Below are 20,733 nucleotides of genomic sequence, written 5' to 3' on the forward strand. Positions count from 1 at the left end.
CAGCGGGCCTAAGGAAGAGAATGACTATACGGAACCGACAGTCGAACAGAAATAGACAACCACATTTTATTGGCTGCCTGATATGACTGACGTATGACGTATGTTGCAAAAACTCAAACGACGAAAAGAGATGGCTAAAATTATTTCCTTAGCAGGGCACTCAAGGCTACAGGTTGTGGTAAGTACTGTCTACGAAAACAACTAATTCACTTCCATTAATTTGCCTTGACATAGACTAAGAAAAACATTTTGGCTTGGAGCATCGGTTTTAAGAACTGCTTCAAACCTCGTTCAGTTATGAATGATATGATAAATGACTTGGCGGAAGATAATTCTGATATGTGCGATAGAAATTGAAAGAAATTAATAAGCAGCAAAGTCGGTTTAACGTTCCCCACCTAGACCCACCAAACATTGACTACATTCGACGAATTAACAGGTATTTTAACCGACACTGGATATAAAGATTTCTCTCAAGCTATTTTCTCTGAAGATTAAATTCCGACATCCTCCGAGTTAGCCGAAGGGCTATCTACTAACGCTCCAGCCTCGAGCAGAATTCCAAGCGTTATGTGAAAAATATTAATTCCGATTTTCCGTTACAGAAGCTTAAATGAAATTCATTTTGTTTCTTCCAATGAAGGAAAGACGAGGAGAGACGGATAATTGTTATCCTACTTTTGAAGCGGCGCCATCTGATGAAAATATATTTCGGTTTTGTACGTCAAACTTTTTTACCGATGACGGATGTGAGCATGCAAAAATGAAACAATTCACTTTGGTTGCAGGTAACATCCGGTCTGCGTATACACTGAACCGTTTGATTTACTCAAAATTACAAGATTTGTTACATTGCTGAATTGGAGCTTCTGTCTTGAAACGGTAAGCTATTTGTGTTCGATGTCTGTCTCTTCATAAGCTGTTCATTTTCCAGTAAGTGTAATTTGAGTCATCGAAGACAAAGTTGGTAAATAAGAGGAACGGCTGGGTTGAAAAGTGTTGTACCCTAAATAGACAACACATTGCTGTCTTCGTTTATCTCTTAAGGGTGTTCATCTAAATAAGACGGAAATATCGTAACAATCACGTGATGTCACGATCGAGAGGATTTCGCTTTCTGTAAGTGAGAAATAATACCTCTTTTAGGGAGGGGAGGGAAAGGGAATTTTCGTAAGAATGTACAACATCGGTCATCTATTTGAGTTTACATATTCTCTTTATTCGGGCAAACGATTTAAACTTGAAAAGTAGTGCACCGAGCGATCACACGAATTATCAAAAGTTACAAATTCTATTTCTAGTAATATTCTCGGGCCTTGTCATATTGACCGAGTGAATGGAATAAAGTTCTTACGTTTCCATAGCTTGTTGCTTCTCCATCCCTGTCGCCAATTTCTATTTTAACATTTCACCATGGATTTTTTTCTTCTTTTTTCCAGGAAAAAGCTGACCTCCTTCGAAAGATCTCATACAAGTCCCTTTACCTTCATCAAAATGAATAAGGAACGTTTCTAACTTCAAAAGGTAATTTGCATCAATGCTGACTGTTTTAGAAATTCAAACATCAATAGTATCGTTATGAAAGCTTCAAAAGAAAATTATCGTAGGAATAACAACATTAGCAGCATATAGAAATCTAACTGTCACCCCCCTCTTTGAAAAAAAACATCGACAAATAATGCGTCTTTTACAAGGATTTACACAATCAAAATCCAAGATCATCAAATGAAGTGCATATCGATTATGTACGGACAATTATAATAAACACTCCATAGAGTGCAGGACCTTTACACAGAGGTAGCCAATATGGACCATTCTCCGAACTCATGCAAAACCTGTGAGTTTTAATATATAGTTAGGAAAAAGATCAAAGAAAACCTACTTACTGATTAAATTTCTAGAAACGCTAACTTGTTGCAAGGAAATGCGATTATTATTAAGATATGGGCTGGGCAGTTTAGAATTAGCAGTAAGCAGTATGATGTAACACGAGCTCCCTTGAGAGCCCAATAAATCGCAATTGTTGAGAGCATTGCTCCTTCTTACATAATTGAATTGAATTACTGTAAACTAAATATGAATCAGCAGATCAAATGAAGCTTGTTGTATTCTGATAGGCAGTTGAATTTCCCAGTTGATTTCTGATCTGCGTGATTCGCGTGACAGTGTAACGAACACCCCAGTAGAACAGACGGCAAAGGCGTGTTCCTCTTTGATGGACGATGTAATAAAAATCCATCTGCGAAAAGAGAGGCTATAGTCCAAACTCCGTAGAAAATATGTATTAAACTTGTCAGATGAACCACAACATTTGGCTAAGATAAAAACTCCGAAACTTCTTAAAAGTCATAACAAAGGGTAAGAGAACGAAAGCTCAAAAACAATTAACTAAACTCCGTTAAGACAAGCAACAAAATTACGCGAAAAATGTCCACGTCAGTTGTCCAGTGTCAAGGTTAGAGTTCTTTGACGTGATTTGCTAATTGTGAAATCACGTGCGCCGCGCGTGAATGCAAAAAGATTACAAGGCGGGGAGAGGAAGATAAAAATTGAAATTTGAAAAGATTTTCTACAAACAATCCGTGTTTAAGTTTTCACTAATTTCTTCTTTTTTTCCAAACTGAGAAGAAACAGAGTAAAGATGGACAGACGTGTTGCAAGCCATCAGGGTATACAAGGAATGTTTGATTATATTACACAGTCAGGCGCAGGCTATCGATAGTTCATTGGCAAACTTTATGTTCCGAGCCATCTACAGGAAAATAATCCGTGCTTACCTTTATATAAAGGATTACACAAGTACAGAAAAATACATCAAGGAACTCCTCCTATACTTGGACTTTAATGACACCGCTGAAAAAGGATGGCTACATTTAAAACTGGCAGAAATACTTCAGGTACAAAATTAAGTAATGGAGTCCAGGAAACTTTACGAATCAGCAACCAAAATAATGAAAACGATGGGAAACACACATGGCCAGGCACTATGTTACGCAAAGCTCGGAGTAATGTTGCAATCGTATAGTCAATATGACAAGGCCCGAGAATATCAGGAGAAAGCACTCGCTATCAATATAGAAATTGGCGACAGGGATGGCGAAGCAACAAGCTACGGAAACCTAGGAGCTTTGTTCCAGTCATTAGGTCAATACGACAAGGCCCGAGAATATCAGGAGAAGGCACTCGCTTTCAAAATAGAAATTGGTGACAGGAATGGAGAAGCAACAAGCTACGGAAACCTCGGAACTTTGTTCCAATCACTCGGTCAATATGACAAGGCCCGAGAATATCAGGAGAAAGCGCTCGCTATCAAAATAGAAATTGGTGACAGGAATGGAGAAGCCACAAGCTACGGAAACCTAGGAACTTTGTTCCAGTCACTGGGTCAATATCACAAGGCCCGAGAATATCAAGACAAAGCACTCGCTATCAGAATAGAAATTGGTGACAGGAATGGAGAAGCAACAAGCTACAGAAACCTCGGAACTTTGTTCCAATCACTAGGTCAATATGAAAAGGCCCGAGAATATCAGGAGAAAGCACTCGCTTTCAATATAGATATTGGTGACAGGAATGGAGAAGCAACAAGCTACGGAGAACTAGGAGCTTTGTTCCAAGCACTAGGTCAATATGACGAGGCCCGAAAATATCAGGAGAAAGCGCTCGCTACCAATATAGAAATTGGTGACAGGAATGGAGAAGCCACAAGCTACGGAAACCTAGGATTTTTGTTCCGATCATCCGGTCAACTTGACAACGCCCGAGAATATCAAGAGAAAGCACTCGCTATCAGAATAGAAATTGGTGACAGGAATGGAGAAGCAACAAGCTACGGAAACCTCGGAACTTTGATCCGATCATCTGGTCAATATGACCAGGCCCGCGAATATCAGAAGAAAGCACTCGCTATCAGAATAGAAATTGGTGACAGGAATGGAGAAGCAACAAGCTACGGAAACCTCGGAACTTTGTTCCAATCACTAGGTCAATATGAAAAGGCCCGAGAATATCAGGAGAAAGCACTCGCTATCAGAATAGAAATTGGTGACAGGAATGGAGAAGCCACAAGCTACGGAAACCTAGGAACTTTGTTCCAGTCACTGGGTCAATATCACAAGTCGCGAGAATATCAGGAGAAAGCACTCGGCATCAATATAGATACTGGTGACAGGAATGGAGAAGCAACAAGCTACGGAAACCTCGGAACTTTGTTCCGATCATCCGGTCAATATGACAAGGCCCGAGAATATCAGGAGAAAGCACTCGCTATCAATATAGATATTGGTGACAGGAATGGAGAAGCCACAAGCTACGGAGAACTAGGAGCTTTGTTCCAAGCACTAGGTCAATATGACAAGGCCCGAAAATATCAGGAGAAAGCGCTCGCTACCAATATAGTAATTGGTAACAGGAATGGAGAAGCCACAAGCTACGGAAACTTAGGATTTTTGTTCCGATCATCCGGTCAACTTGACAACGCCCGAGAATATCAAGAGAAAGCACTCGCTATCAGAATAGAAATTGGTGACAGGAATGGAGAAGCCACAAGCTACGGAAACCTAGGAGCTTTGTTCCAGTCACTGGGTCAATATGACAAGGCCCGAGAATATCAGGAGAAAGCACTCGGCATCAATATAGATACTGGTGACAGGAATGGAGAAGCAACAAGCTACGGAAAACTAGGAACTTTGTTCCACTCACTAGGTCAATATGACAAGGCCCGAGAATATCTGAAGAAAGCACTCGCTACCAATATAGAAATTGGTGACAGAAATGGAGAAGCAACAAGCCACGGAAACCTCGGAACTTTGTTCCAGTCACTAGGTCAATATGACAAGGCCCGAGAATATCTGGAGAAAGCAACCGCTATCAATATAGAAATTGGTGACAGGAATGAAGAAGCAACAAACTACGGAAACCTCGGAACTTTGTTCCAATCACTCGGTCAATATGACAAGGCCCGAAAATATCATGAGAAAGCACTCGCTATCAAAATAGAAATTGGTGACAGGAATGGAGAAGCCACAAGCTACGGAAACCTAGGAACTTTGTTCCAGTCACTGGGTCAATATGACAAGGCCCGAGAATATCAGGAGAAAGCACTCGCTTTCAAAATAGAAATTGGTGACAGAAATGGAGAAGCAACAAACTACGGAAACCTTGGAACTTTGTTCCAATCACTCGGTCAATATGACAAGGCCCGAAAATATCATGAGAAAGCACTCGCTATCAGTATAGAAATTGGTGACAGGAATGGAGAAGCAACAAACTACGGAAACCTCGGAACTTTGTTCCAATCACTCGGTCAATATGACAAGGCACGAGAATATCAGGAGAAAGCACTCGCTTTCAAAATAGAAATTGGTGACAGAAATGGAGAAGCAACAAACTACGGAAACCTTGGAACTTTGTTCCAATCACTCGGTCAATATGACAAGGCCCGAAAATATCATGAGAAAGCACTCGCTATCAGTATAGAAATTGGTGACAGAAATGGAGAAGCAACAAACTACGGAAACCTTGGAACTTTGTTCCAATCACTCGGTCAATATGACAAGGCCCGAAAATATCATGAGAAAGCACTCGCTATCAGAATAGAACTTGGTGACAAGAATGGAGAAGCATCAGGCTACGGAAACCTAGGAACTTTGCTCCAATTACTAGGTCAATATGACAAGGCCCGAGAATATCAGGAGAAAGCACTCGCTATCAGTAGAGAAATTGGTGACAGGAATGGAGAAGCAACAAGGTATGGAAACCTAGGAACTTTGTTCCAATTACTCTGTCAATATGAAAAGGCCCGAGAATATCAGGAGAAAGCACTCGTTAAAAGAGTAGAAATTGGTGACAGGAATGGAGAAGCAACAAGCTACAGAAACCTCGGAACTTTGTTCCAATCAATCGGTCAATATGACAAGGCCCGAGAATATCAGGAGAAAGCACTCGCTTTCAAAATAGAAATTGGTGACAGGACTGGAGAAGCAACAAGCTACGGAAACCTAGGAACTTTGTTCCAGTCACTAGGTCAATATGACGAGGCCCGAAAATATCAGGAGAAAGCGCTCGCTATCAGAATAGAAATTGGTGACAGGAATGGAGAAGCATCAAGCTACGGAAACCTCGGAACTTTGTTCCAATCATTTGGTCAATATGAAAAGGCCCGAGAATATCACGAGAAAGCACTCCCTATCAGAATAGAAATTGGTGACAGGAATGGAGAAGCAACAAGCTACGGAAACTTAGGAACTTTGTTCCAATCATTTGGTCAATATGAAAAGGTCCGAGAATATCAAGAGAAAGCACTCGCTATCAGAATAGAAATTGGTAACAGGAATGGAGAAGCAACAAGCTACGGAAACCTAGGAACTGTGTTCGAATCACTCAGTCAATATGACAAGGCCCGAGAATATCATGAGAAAGCACTCGCTATCAGTATAGAAATTGGTGACAGGAATGGAGAAGCAACAATCTATGGAAACCTAGGAATTTTGTTCCAATTACTTGGTCAATATGACAAGGCCCGAGGATATCAGGAGAAAGCACTCGCTATCAATATAAAAATTGGTGACAGGAATGGAGAAGCAACAATCTATGGAAACCTCACAACTTTGTTTTTCTCACTTGGCAAGTATGCAAAGGCCGAAGACTATCTTAAGAAGGCAATGGCAGTTAGAAAGTGTATTGCTGATAGAAGCGGAGAAGCAGAAGATTACAGACACCTTGGTCTAATTTCTCTTAAGCGCGGTGAATATGACAAGGCTCAGGAATACTTTGAGAAAGCCCTTACAATTGACATGGAAATCGGTGAGAGAGAAGGAGTAGTACTCAACTACAACTATTTAGGTTTGTGTTTCCAATCGCTTGGTAAATATGACATGGCCGAAGAATACATTAAGCAGACTCTCCTATTAAGTAAGGATATTGGACACAACTTGAACGAGTTTCACTGTCTTTGTCATCTATCGGCGTTAAAGGTGTCACAAGGTCGTCTTGAAGAGGCTTCTTCGTATCTTTTTCAAGGCATCCAAAAGTTCGAAACTTTGAGAGGTTTTCTTAAAGAAAGCGATCAGTTTCAGATATTTCTTTTAGAAAAGCACGGCACCTTTCCCTACAACTTGTTCAGTAGGTTGCTTTCTTCCACTGGAAAGCCGCAAGATGCCCTTTACGTCGAAGAGCTGAGAAGGGCAAAAGGCCTGGCCGACTTGATGGCAACTCAGTACTCTGTTCAAGAGCAGATCTCAAGCGATCCACAATCTTGGTGTGGCATTCAAGGGATCATCACAAAAGAAGCAGACTGTGCATGCCTGTACATTTCGGTTGGTAAAAATGAGGTACGGTTTTGGATCATTAAAGCAACGGGAGCTATTCATTTTTCAGAAAAGAAAGTGAACCTGGACCAAAACCAGGTGACCGGAATAGTCCCTGATTTAGATGAGTATTTTAAAGAAGCCTTCCGCAGTTACGCCATTTTACCAGAACAGAAATGCGAAGATCGATCTTTAGATGACACCGAACTGATGTCACTTCACTACGACAACCGCTCAGTCCTGCGTGACTATGATGCCGAAGATTTCAAAACAAGTCTTCACTTGTGTTACAAGATAATCATCGCTCCTGTGGCCAGTTTACTGAAGCAGCCCGAGATCATAATTGTCCCTGATTCCTGTGTGTACCAAGTGCCATTTGCAGCCTTGGCTGACGAAGGAGGCAAGTATTTATCAGAGACATGCAGGATTCGGCTGATTCCCTCTCTCACGACTCTCAAGTTTGTTCAAGACAGTCCTCCAGACTATCACAGTCAGACCGGGGCACTGATAGTGGGTGACCCTGTGGTTGGAAAGGTGATTCACAAGGGAAGGCTCAGAAATATAACACCATTGTCGTGTGCAAGAAAGGAAGCAGAGATGATTGGAAGACTTCTTGGGGTAACGCCTTTGATAGGAGACTCCGCGAAAAAGCATTCTGTACTCCAATCGATGAAGTCAGTGAGCCTGATACACATTGCTGCCCATGGTGATGCAGAAAGAGGGGAGATTGCTCTTTCTCCTGAGCACCCTTCCCCACTCCCACCTTTTCCTCGAGAAGAAGATTATCTTTTGACGATGGCGGATATTTCAAAAACTCAGTTGCGAGCTAAACTAGTGGTGCTTAGTTGTTGCCACAGTGCTCGTGGACAGATTAGAACCGAGGGAGTTATTGGAATTGCCCGAGCGTTCTTAGGATCCGGAGCTCGTTCAGTGTTAGCGGCACGATGGGCTCTGGACGACACAGCCACAGAGCAGTTCATGACTTGTTTCTACAAACATTTGTTCAGCGGTGAAAGCGCCAGTGAATCTCTCCACAAGGCCAGGAAGTGGATGAGAAATAACGGCTTTGACAAAGTTTCTCAATGGGCGCCATTTATGATCATTGGCGACAACGTGACATTTGATTTTAGAAATTGGCCGGTGCCCAGCGCACCTTAAGAGCAATGACTTTGATAAAACCTCTGTAGCAGAATGAACTGAACTTAGTAAAGCTCGGAACTATTTAATTACTAGCCTGTAGAAAGAGGACGCCATCTGCGAAGGACAACTCGGACCGATACACGAAGGAAAGCATTTCTGTAAAATGCTCCTCAGACCTCTCTCTTTATAAGAATTCCGAAGTTAAAAAAAACTCCAATTTTTTTTTGAGTCACTCATTTCGCCAAGCAAAGTATGACAATGTTTAGGTTTCGAACACAATTAGTTCGTCAAGGAAAGAAAAATTTTCATCGTTTTTCAAAGGTGATTAGCTACTCAATTCAAGAGACTTTTAAACACATGTGTAACTTGGAAAATAAGTTTTTTCTAGGCTTAAATTTTTGGAAATTTCTTGCAAACCTTTTGTCGAGAAATATTGTGGTTTAACATGCCAAAATAAAGACATTTAAAGAAAAGAAAAAATAGATACACATGTATTATAATGAAAACCCTTGCATTCTCATAGATACCTCTGTAATTCTATCAATTTAACCCTTTAACCCCTAAGAGTGACTAGAATCTAATTTCTCTTTACAGTATCACTCCTGAATCAAACATTAAGGTCATGAGAGTAATGGAATGATCCACAAGTACAGGAGCTCTTGATTATTAGGCAAAATCTCCTTGTCAGCACCCTTGGAAATGTCTAGAAAACAGTATGGAGAATATGCATACTGATGTTAGGGTGTAAAGGGTTAATCGATAGCCCTATGCGTAGATACTGTTGTATCCTCACACAGACTCTTGTATGCTTATAGATACTTTTGTATACTCATTATCCTTCACTTTCCCTCTGCTGCCTCTGTTTCGCTCCGTTTTATCAAGTGAACGTCTCGAAAAGGTTCATTTATTACCAAAAGAAAATTTATGTTGGGGATTGCACTTTGTTGACCAACAAACTGCACTCTAACAGGTCTGTCACAAATGGTTACCCCTCTTATGAACGGCTCCACATTCTCTGCCTCCGGTGAGTAAGAGATGTCAAACTGCTGCACGATTCTGGCCATCAGCAAATGGAGCTCTAACTCGGAAATACGTCGACCGAGGCACATACTCGTTCCGAATCCAAATGGAAGAGAAGCGAAAGCTTTTGCTGATTTGATTCAAGCGGTATCTTTGTTTCGCAACCATCTCTCCGGTTTAAACGTTTCAGCATCTTCAAATATACTCTCATCTCGCCCCATTCGGTGAACAAGGAACTCAACTTGAGCAGTGCCCCCAGGGATATGGTAGCCCCCCTAATATTATGTCTTCTTTCGGTCTTCGAAGGATAGCAGAGAGAACAGGATATAGGCAGAGGGTCTCTCGTAACCAGGCCCTCGGGTATGGCCTACGAGAGGGCGTTTCCGACGTTGCAAAGGTAGAATTTCCTACCAGGTCATCCTTCGTCAGCTTTCCGCTGGCCAGAGCCAGCTCGGTCACGCTCTGTTTCCTTTGATGGCTTGCATGACTTCTCCTCCAGTTCCTTGATTCTTCTCCCGATAAATAGTTCGGCGTACTCGTACATCGTGTCAAAATTATCGAAAAAACTTTTTAAATTTCTGGGTCTCGTAGATCTTGTAAAACCAAGTAGGAAAAAACCGACCTCGAACGCATTCACCAGATATAATCCGACGGCTTTTATGAAGGTCTGTTCCTCTTTGATTATTTCCTCTTCAAGACAACCAAACCTTTTGTCAAACAACATCTCCGCCACAGACTCAAACGACCATTTCAAAAGTTAATTATCGAGTTCACAAACTTCGTTTTCTTTCTCTGACCCACTAGGCTCTCGAACTGATGATTGTAATCGGTGAGTAAAATCGCCGATAATTTTATTGAAAACCGGAGTATAGTCGGCTACTTCTTTCGGTCGAAGCATTCTTTTGCTCAGGACGCTTCGTAGCTTGTACCATTCTCCACCATCGGCCAAAAAAACAAAAACAAAAATTTTTTCTTCCTTTTCTCCCGGTAGAAATTTAGAGACGGAAACTTAATAATGTCGACGCCTGGTAGTTTGTTGCAGAATACTTTCACATATTTCTTGACATTTTCTGCTTGGATTTCATAAAATCGCTTTCCAACGGGCAGACCTTTCGTTCCCACGAAGAACGTTCAAGCTGTTACGAAAACTGGAAGACGGAGCGGACCTGGATTTCTGAAAAAGGTTTTGTATTTGGTGCATCTTCGACTGAAATGGACAAAAGAGAACACATTGATGTCGATGGCAGAAAACCACGGAGACCATGGTTTTGTTTGAGCATGAACAAAATGAGACAACGAGAGAGGGATTACTTTTCGTTCTAACAATAAAGGCCATCTCAAAGAACTTCAGCTATCATAGCTCCGTAGATGAAAGGAATCATTCGCACAAGTATGGAACCTGGATTTGACGTAGCGAAGATCTATAAGATTTTGATAACTAGAGAATGGCCACGCACTCCACAGCGGGGTAACGCAACGGGCCAACTCAACAATTCGTTACGTAATCCAAGGTTCACCAACACAGTGGAGTACTTCAATAACGACAACATCAGTTAAGCTAAAGTTTCAGCAAACTTGAGCTACACATCCTGTGCGTATAAATCAACGTAACTGAAAGGCACAAGACAGGGATATTTTAACTTGAAATTGTCCACACATTTTCGAAAACTTGCATAAACCTGAAATGGGTCTTTTCAGACAGCCCACTTCTTATGGTTTCTTTGTTATCTATGGATAAACCTATAACTCATTTAGCGTTGAGGTAGATAGTAGTTTCACTGGAAACTTTGCCTCTTTATCGTTGTTCTCACCCCAACTTTTTTTTTAAGGTGGTCACCTAACTTTGTGAACGCTGTTTGTATTTTTCAGTAACCAGCTGCCGCTTGCTGAGAAGAGACTAATAAGTTTGTGAGCGAGGTTATTCATCAGTGGTTTTGAGAAACTGTTGTGCGTCGTCGGCGGGAAAGTGGGTCAAAGTGAAACAATTCGTTGGTTATCTAAAACTGTGTACGCTGCAGCGAATATTTGAAAGCTGAGTCATTTCGAATATTAAATTCCTATTAAATTCCTATTAAATACCTGATTAAATACCGGATTAAATACCTGAAGGATTTTCAGAAGCGTTATCCTCTGCTCTATAGTCTCCGCCCACACCATCAATCTGGACAGCCTGAATGCCTGGTCACTGTGCACCAACCCTCTGTGTTCACCCAGAAGTTTCTCAACCTCATCTTCCAACTTGAATCAAAATTAGAGAATAATGTATTTTGAGTTAAAAAATAAATTGTAATAACAGTTTTTTAAAACAGCAAAAAAGTTGCCGCAAATTTCATTTGCAAATTTATATCATAGACATCAATTTGCAGTCTGGTTGGTGAAATAATATTGGATTTCTTCTATCCTTTTGTTAGATCACGTTTTCTAAACCTGCCTCAAATTTGACAAAAGAGGCGACACATTTTTAGGCCAAAGGGAGTTTCCATTTGACAGGTTCCGTGTTTGCTTTTCACGTCTCCTCCTTGGGGAGCTTGTGATAAGTGGGGTTGCTTAAATTGAGAAAAAACAGAAAAGCCTGAATTACAAAAAAAACATGTGACCTTAACCCTTTACAGTCTAACATCAGTTTGCATATTCTCCCCACTGTTCTCTAAACATTCCTAAGGTGCTGATTAGGAGAATTTGTTTAACAATCAAGAGCTTCTTCTATTGATAATCATTTCTTTTATTCTCATGACATTAGCCCTTCAACTCCCAAGATCTGATTGTTAATTCTCCTCCCTAGCTGCTAAACATTTCCTTGTAAAATTAGTTACAAGAATTTGATGCTAGATCAAGATAAAAACTTAAACCTGATAAGTTTGAGTTTTCTCATTATTGCTTTACTGGATAATGTAAGGATATTAAGGGGAGACATTCCATGTTCATTACCTCTGGGAGTTAAAGGTTAATGCACAATTCAGGGGTGATATTTTAAGGAGAAAGTAAATGCTGGTCACTCTTAGGGGTTAAAGGATTTAAGTATGGCTGTTGATGTGTTTTCTTTCAGTTTCCTCTCAATATATCTACAGTAGTTTACTTCAGGAAAAGAAGTGAAAAGCTGGCTTTATGAACCATATTATAAAATGGTAAAATGGACTGAACAGTTACATTACCTTTTGAGTTTCACAGTCTGAGTCACAGCTGTAGTTGATAGACTAAGACAATTAAGTTCCCCTTGTAGGTGGCATCAATTAACTACACAAAGAAGAATTTTAAGAAGCTATAACTCATTAAGCGACAAAATCATATAATATTATGATTTGTCCACCTCCATGTTTCATACTTCAATAAAATATTTAATATTTCAGCTAAAAGGAAGGGCACTGTTTTTAGAGGGTGCTTACTATCCTCATGTACTGATTCCACTATGGTTGCAACTTAAAAAGTTGTAAATAAATTGGCATAGAAACAGGTTTTCCTTGTATCCCTATTATTTAGGAAAGTAAGGGAGGAGGGCCGGGGGAAGGCACTTCTTTTAAGATGGGCAATTATGGCCTACTGGAATGGAAACTTATTTAGGAGAGAACTTAGAAAAGGTTAAGATTTCCACTCCTTACCTCATTGGCTCTCAATGTCATGAAATATTAACTGTAGTGACTTTTGTTTTCTCTGTCATAATGCTCTGCTCTCTCCTGAAAATCTTTGTAGTTCATGACTTCTCCATAGTACTCCATAACAAACTGGTTCCTGAACAGTGTTAGAAGAGCAAATTTTAGAGGAGGAGGAGGATCTTCTAATTTCATCTTTCCACCGCAGTGCAAATATGTGAATTTTCATATATCTAAAATCTTCATTCACTCGGATGTTTATTTCTACCCAATTCATTGACCAGCTCCCAGTTGGCTTGTTAGCTCAATTGGTAGAGCGCTGCACCGGTATCGCAGAGGTCATGGGTTCAAATCCCGTACGGGCCTGAAATTTTTTTCAGGTCCTACTTACAACTACTAGTTTCAGTAGTGTTCTTAGCTGCGAGGATCTTCTAATTTCATCTTTCCACCGCAGTGCAAATATGTGAATTTTCATATATCTAAAATCTTCATTCACTCGGATGTTTATTTCTACCCAATTCATTGACCAGCTCCCAGTTGGCTTGTTAGCTCAATTGGTAGAGCGCTGCACCAGTATCGCAGAGGTCATGGGTTCAAATCCCGTACGGGCCTGAAATTTTTTTCAGGTCCTACTTACAACTACTAGTTTCAGTAGTGTTCTTAGCTGCGAGGATCTTCTAATTTCAGCAAATTTTAATTAAGCATCAAAAGTACTGTGATCTGGGATTGTTCTGTTTTAGCTTTACTTTGCTCTGTGATTGGTCCAGAAAATTTGTGCCACTCTCTCAACCAATCAGATGCACTCTCTTGCATTTTCCTACACATTGGGCAATTTGGTTCATTTTACTTTGAGTTCTCATTGACTCTTCAGGGTATTTTCCTTTCCCCTGATTGGCCAACATGATTTCCTTCACTGAAATCAGATTTTGGGAGTTAAAGGGCTAAAATACCCATTATCTTGGTTGGCTGCTCTGTTGGGCTTATTGCAATCACCCTTTATTTGGTACTAAATTACATACAAGGAGGCATGCAAGTGCATTGCCAAGATCTTTTGGCAACTCATTTCAGCTGAAAAATTCCTTAATGGTCAAATAAGCTACAATTTATGTCATCATTAGTGCATTATAATGAGCCACTACTCAACAATTTGTCATGTATCCATTATTTCATTTTGCCTAAGTGTTTAACACTTAAGACAAAATGAAATGATGGATACATGACAAATTGTTGAGTAGTGGCTCATTATAATGCACTTAGGATGACTTAAATTGTAGCGAGGATTCCAGCTCAGATCTGGATGAATCAATGGAAGACATCACACATTGTCTAACCCTTTAAAGTTATGAGAACTCGCTATTCTGAATAATACTGGAGAGCATTACAGGAAGCCTACAAGTGTTATGATGAACACAATAAACACATCTTTGCTAATCTTAAGGCTGAACCTGACAATCCCTTTGACAAAAATGCAATCACAGTACATGTAATGTCTTACTCAGACTATGAAAAAGTTGGCTACTTACCCACTGAATTAACAAGACTTGTACATTCCCTACTTAAGGATCCAAAACTGGAGGTGACAGTGAAGCAAATCAGGTTTTGTACTACGCTTCTTATGATTGGTTTTTGCTTAACAATTGAAATTTCCAGAACTGGTCTTTGAGGGAAGCCAGTGATTAAAGCCAGCAGCAGAGTAAAGTGATAGGAATTAAATGTTTACAAAGAATGAATCTTGCAAAATGGCAAAATTAAGGAGTTCTATTTAATTTATGCAAGTAGTTTCAATGAGAAGGATAGCTGATTCATGTAAAAATTTCACTTGCATCACAGGCTGATGGCACTGTCTGGTATAGGATTATTGACTGTTCAGAGACATTTGTGCAATACAAACCATTTCATAGCATCACACATGCAATAGCCTTTTGGCCTTCCTATTGCCCTTATTTGTTATGGCTTTGGCTATATAAGTATACAGCTGTACAAATAATTAAGATGTTTCCAGCATAGTTAGGGTTAATAAAAATATTGATTAATCTAGTAAGTGTCACAAAGTGATGTATAACTAATGACAGGGCTAAAAATAACAGCCGGCTACCTGTGGAAGCCGGAACTTTTAGCACACCGTAAGTACTAAAACATGGAACGACCTAAAACCATCTAAAACCACCTAGGTGGTTGTAGGTGGTTGTTGAAATTTTTGAGGTGGTTGTAGATGGTTGTAGGTGGTTGTAGGTGGTTTTAGATAGTTCCATGTTTTAGTGCTTACGTTTAGCACACTTGTCAGCGATTTTTCACCGAAGAACTAGAATTCTATAGAAAATATTATGCTTATTGATCGTCCAACTGAAGTAAAAGTCGCAGCCATGTTATGGTGAACATTTCATATCAGGCAATAAAGCAACTCAGAAATGTTTGTAATTGTGAAGAACAGCTCCCCACATCCACAGTCGGCCAACAGTAAGCCGACTGTTGAAGATCTGTCAGCCGACAGTCGGCCAACCATCGCCCAGCTGTGGGCCCAGTTCTTTTCACCGAAAAAGATGGAAAACTCAATTTCTTATTCATGTACAGTAACATGAAGTGTAACTTAAACTCCGGTATTTCTCGAATTTACAGTAAAAGTAAAATAGCGGACAAAAAGCTCTCCAAAACAAATTTGTTTGATGATCGAGATTCTAAACCAGAGAAAACGGAGAGTCCTCTTAACTTTCTCTGTAAGTAAGAATAATTTAAGGGATGAAATTTAGGTCATTATTTATTTATTTTTCGTAACTGAGGTCAGGTCAAAATTAAACCTTGGAAACAATGATTTCAATCAAGATTCATAAAATTATTTTGCAGCGCGCACTGGTATTACAACTGACGTTAAAGATGCAACAACAACCTTGCAGCCAGTAGCAGGTAATTTAGTGTTAACAACTGAGTTGTGAATATAAATTGGCCACTGTGAAGGGTAAAAATTCTGCTCTGATAAAGGGCTAACACTCGAAACGTCAGCTTTTCTAGCCTTTACAGTGGCCAATTTACGTTCTCAACTCAGTTGTTAACACTAAATTACCTGCTATACTCTCCTACTGATGCAGCACCACAGTTTCTTTAGAAACTTACCCACTTTATTCACTTGCAGCCGATACATTGATGTCTAAGGGCTCCAGGAGTTTTATTCTTCTTTCAGTTGCTGTCCACATCTCAGAAATATCTCTGCTTAAGTTCTCTATTATTTTTAAAGAGAACACCACATTCAAAAAGAGCATACTCAGTTTCACATCTGCTTTTGTAAAAACTTTCATCTTATGCAGGCTCAGGCTTGTCAACTTATGATATTAGTCTCAGGGAAGATGAGAAAAATTTTGAAAAAAACCTAACAGTATTGTGAGAAGAGAACACTAAATCTCAAAAGAAAACGCAGTGATGGCCAGAGGATGACAGAATTCCTAGAACACCCTTGTACTCTTAAACAGCAAACAAAGTTATATCAATTAATTTGACTGGTAGAAAATATTTTAGGAGTAACTTGGAAACTACTTTATACTGAGTCAGTTGTCTGTTCCAGAGACTTGACCGGGGCAGAATCTGAACCTCTCCAAAAGTAAATCATGTGCTTTTAAGCTATGAGGTAATTCACTTTCCAGTTTTTAAACTTGGAGTTTTTTATATATCAAGGTAAGAGTAGTAATTTCACCTGTGGATGCTTGATTTCTATTAAAGACAAACTGTAATGAAAGATGTCTTTTGTTTTGGACACTTTTCACTTGAAAACTTCATGCTACAGTACCTAGATCTGACCTAGTTTCTGTGCAAGTTAATCATATCTTTAGGATTTCTTTCTTCTCAAATTGACTGAATGCTACTTCTATACTGTGTGTTTTTTGTTCTGAGTAGATGTCCAGTTTTAATAATGTTTTACTCTCAATTGATTTCTCTGTAGACTTTTTGAAACAAGCGGAATCACTGTACAGTGAGTTGAACTTAAAAGGAAGAGGTGCATATGATTCACTTCTCTGGTTGTCTTTTTCTCTTAAGGGTGACCAACAAATTTCTTTTTACATTATCAGAACCTTGTCACACAGGCAGGTGAACTGTCGAGCTGAAAATTTTCATATTTTTTTGCAGGTAAAGCTGATAAAAATCTCTGTGAAGCAACTTTAAATGAACTATGCCAGGCAGTCATCAAGACAATAGACAGCTGATTCCATTAGATCAAAAAATCAAAACCTCTTTTTAAAATCCACTATGGTGGACAATGATAAAAGCTACCTGGGTGATAATTAAAATTTGCAATAGTTGTCTTCTATAGATAGAACTGCTGGTGCTCATTCTAGATTTGGAGCATTCTAGAGTAGCTCTGACTCATTTTCATATTAAACCCTACAGTGTGCAGACACCACACATACCTTGTGCAACCACTTTGTGGTTAAACACTTCCCAACCCACCTACTGGAGGGTGAGGGAGGTGGGATATGTGTCACAAAATTGTGTGCATGGTTGCTACAAGCTTTGACCTTTCATTATTATTTTTTTTTTCAATCAAGAAGGTTCTCTTTTCATATATCAATCTTGATACATGTTAATGAGTTTGTCTCAACTTGCAGTAACATTCACACAGGCTCCATGTTGAGCTCTCAGCGACTCAATAAAGTAATGGCTGAGGTTAGTTAGCAAGTTTTCAATTGAGTATCATTTTAGTTATCCAAGTTGCATTTTTCCCTGTGATTGGTCTAGAAAATTTGTTCCACCCTCTTAATTAGCCAATCAGATGCAAAAGTAAACCAAACTTGGTCATTTACTTTTCCTACCCTTTAAGCAGTTTAGTTGTTTTTCCTGTGAATTCCCATTGGCTTATAATGCTGTTATTCTATTTTTATTCGGCCGTTGTGGTTAGTTTTGTTTGAGCATAACAAATAATAACATAACACTAATTTGTTACAAAAATTTGGTTTGTTTTGTTCGAGATGAAAACAGAACAGACACTTGAAAACACTTAACCCTTTAACTCCTAGAGGTGATTAGCATGAAACTTCTCCCTATAATATCCATACATTATTCATTATTCAAACTTATCAGGTAGGAGCTGCTATCTTGATTCTAGTCCCATGCAATCTCTCATAACTAATTTACAAGGAAATGTCTGGCAGCTAGAGGGGAGAATAAACAATCAGATCTTGGGATTGAAAGCTACTTTTTGACCGATATCACTTTCTGCATTTTATCAGGCATTTATACTGAAGAGTGGAGCAACCATTATTAGAGTGACTGTTAAGAAAACTGCCCTCTAAACCAATCTGAGGGTCAGAGGTTTGATTCCTTATGGGGAATGAGACTTTTTTCTTTGTATCACGCTTGTAGAGAGACAAAAAACATCTCTGCTTTATAGTCAAATGATTTCAGAGAACAATGCCTAGAGGGCCTCTAGCTAGCACTGAAAAAAATGACTTTGTTCATACAACCCTCACACAAAGAAACCTTGAGACTCATCAATTGTTTCATACCTTTAAGTCAGGTACTGTGTAAATAACTAGTCTTATTTGTCCAGCCTTTTTTCTCAGTTTTGTGATTATACCTATTTTCTGTGTGTATCATATTTTTTTGTCAAATACCAGACCTGAGATGATGCTGGTGTCACTGTGGTCAACTACAACAAAAGGGACCCCCTTTATCAAGCACAGTGGCACAGGACACCCACTCTACATCAGAGGGATGAACTTCAAGGCAATAAGATTATTATCACGGGCTGAACCCTAGCTCACGACGTTCATCAAAGAGATTACTAGGTAACACGATGGATCATCAACATGCCATGGTCAAGTGACCATGTTTGGGTGGGGGGTGTTTGCACTGTGAAGGAGACTGGGTGGAACTGGTCTTGAAAAGTTGTTTCTTTTCCACTGTGTTAACATTCAAGATCAAAATACTACAGAACAATTTTGAAACTTGGCAATGAAAATATTAGAAAACTTAACACATTGATTTTATGTTGTCATGCATTCAGTGCTTGATTCAGATGTAGTAAGAACAAATTTCACTGATGTTCATTTACACGAGATAACTATTTCTCTTGTGAAAGTGTTATTTACCATGATGACAAGCCACACCCTATTTCAGAATAAAAATAAGGGTATATTGTAAAAAAAATCTGAACCTTATTTCTCAGATTTACAAACTTAACATTTGCAATGGTTTAATTCACCAAACTTAAATCAGCATTAAAGTTATCAATGCACCCGAGAGAGATGAACACAGAGCCTATTCTGAAGATGGTACACACAAGCAAATGCAAACTCCTGGGTGAATATGTGTGCAAATATTTACATTTTACAAGCGTTTTATTTTGGTTGCATCATTTAATGCAACTGTTCAGGTCTAGAGGGTACATCCCATATACACTGTGCTTTTCTAGTGACTCCAAAAGGAGTATATGGGATGTACCCTCTGGACCTGAACAGCTGCATTCATACTTAGCAACGCAACAAAACGCTTGTAAAATCTGAATATTTGCACAGAAGTTGATTTTAGATTAGAAAACCTTAGGTTTTTTTTAATTGAGTAAATAAATTTGAAGACTACAGCTGTCATTTTCAAAGGCAAGTCCTCCCCATTCCTCGCACATATCCATTTGGGAAAAACTGCGATTAGTTTAGGGTTCAAGGAGAGGATAAGAAGACTGGGAGGGAAAGAAAGAAAAAGGAAACAATAGGACTTTTCTGCACTGATCAATCAAAACTTAACATCAAGCAATATTGTTATAAACTAAATGATGCACATTTGATCATTTCAACTACTTTATTCAAAAGCTGAAAGATACTTTGATTAAAATAGATGTATGGAGATACACTTTACAATAGTACTGCACAATCAAAGCTGTGCTTTGGAAGAGTTCAGCTGCCACAGGCCAACAACCCTTTAAGGAGTAGGCTAGCTACCACCAAGTTTTGAGATCAAACCATTTAGGCAACCAGAGATCCTTCCAAGAGCACTTTTGGTCTACAAAACTTAAGACTGGTCCTTACCCCTTCCCACTCCACACAAGAAGGTCATACAGGCAATGACTGAAACTGGTGAGCAGTAAAAAGCTGCCCTTATCACCATTGCTGTTGCCCATTGCAACCATAATCTCTTCCACAGGTCTATCCTTTTTAATTAAGAACAGTTGACTCTTAAATGTAAATAAATCAATTTCTCCCTTCTTTTTCGTGCTAAAGCAATACCTCACTGAAATATCTCTAGTTCACCTGCATATTGTATGGGAGTATACTTAACAATAGAGCTATACAAACAAGGCTGTGCTCTGGAGATTATTGATGCCACAGGCCACCAACTTTTTAGGGAGCAGGCTACCACCAAGTTTTGAGATGAAACCATTCAGGCAGCGAGAGGTGACCTTCCAAGAACACTGTTGGTCAATCAAACTTAAGACTGGTCCTTTCCCCTCCCCCCTCTGCACAAGGTCATACAGGCAATGACTAAAATTAGTAAGCAGTAACAAGCTAACCCCATCACCATTTCTGTTGTCTATTGCAACAGTAATCTGTTCCACAGGTCTTTCCTTTTTAAATAAGAACAACCAACTCTTAAATGTAAATTAATGGATTTCTCCCTTTTTTTCCATGCTAAAGCAATACCTCACTGAAATATTTCTAGTTCACCTGCGAATTGAGGTTGCTCTGTGCTCAATGACCTCA

The 20,733-nt window shown here is 39.4% G+C and overlaps 1 protein-coding gene, 1 non-coding gene and 1 pseudogene across 2 annotated transcripts; 2 read left to right on the forward strand and 1 right to left on the reverse strand.

Annotated features, from left to right (window-relative positions):
- The first annotated feature begins 2,912 nt into the window (after window positions 1-2,912).
- On the forward strand, window positions 2,913-8,465 carry LOC136276940 (tetratricopeptide repeat protein 28-like). The gene is made up of 4 exons (XM_066160585.1): window positions 2,913-3,204; window positions 3,319-4,524; window positions 4,705-4,944; window positions 5,665-8,465. Exons 1-4 carry the CDS (start codon window positions 2,913-2,915, stop codon window positions 8,463-8,465), a joined length of 4,539 nt encoding a protein of 1,512 aa, XP_066016682.1.
- Window positions 8,466-8,891: 426 nt separating this feature from the next.
- On the reverse strand, window positions 8,892-10,803 carry LOC136277844 (sterol 26-hydroxylase, mitochondrial-like; annotated as a pseudogene).
- A 2,790-nt stretch (window positions 10,804-13,593) lies between these two features.
- Window positions 13,594-13,666, forward strand: Trnat-agu (transfer RNA threonine (anticodon AGU)). The gene has a single exon. It is a non-coding gene; the product is annotated as a tRNA-Thr (tRNA).
- Window positions 13,667-20,733: the final 7,067 nt, after the last annotated feature.

Source organism: Pocillopora verrucosa, chromosome 13 (assembly GCF_036669915.1).
Source record: "Pocillopora verrucosa isolate sample1 chromosome 13, ASM3666991v2, whole genome shotgun sequence".
Classification (NCBI taxonomy): domain Eukaryota; kingdom Metazoa; phylum Cnidaria; class Anthozoa; order Scleractinia; family Pocilloporidae; genus Pocillopora; species Pocillopora verrucosa.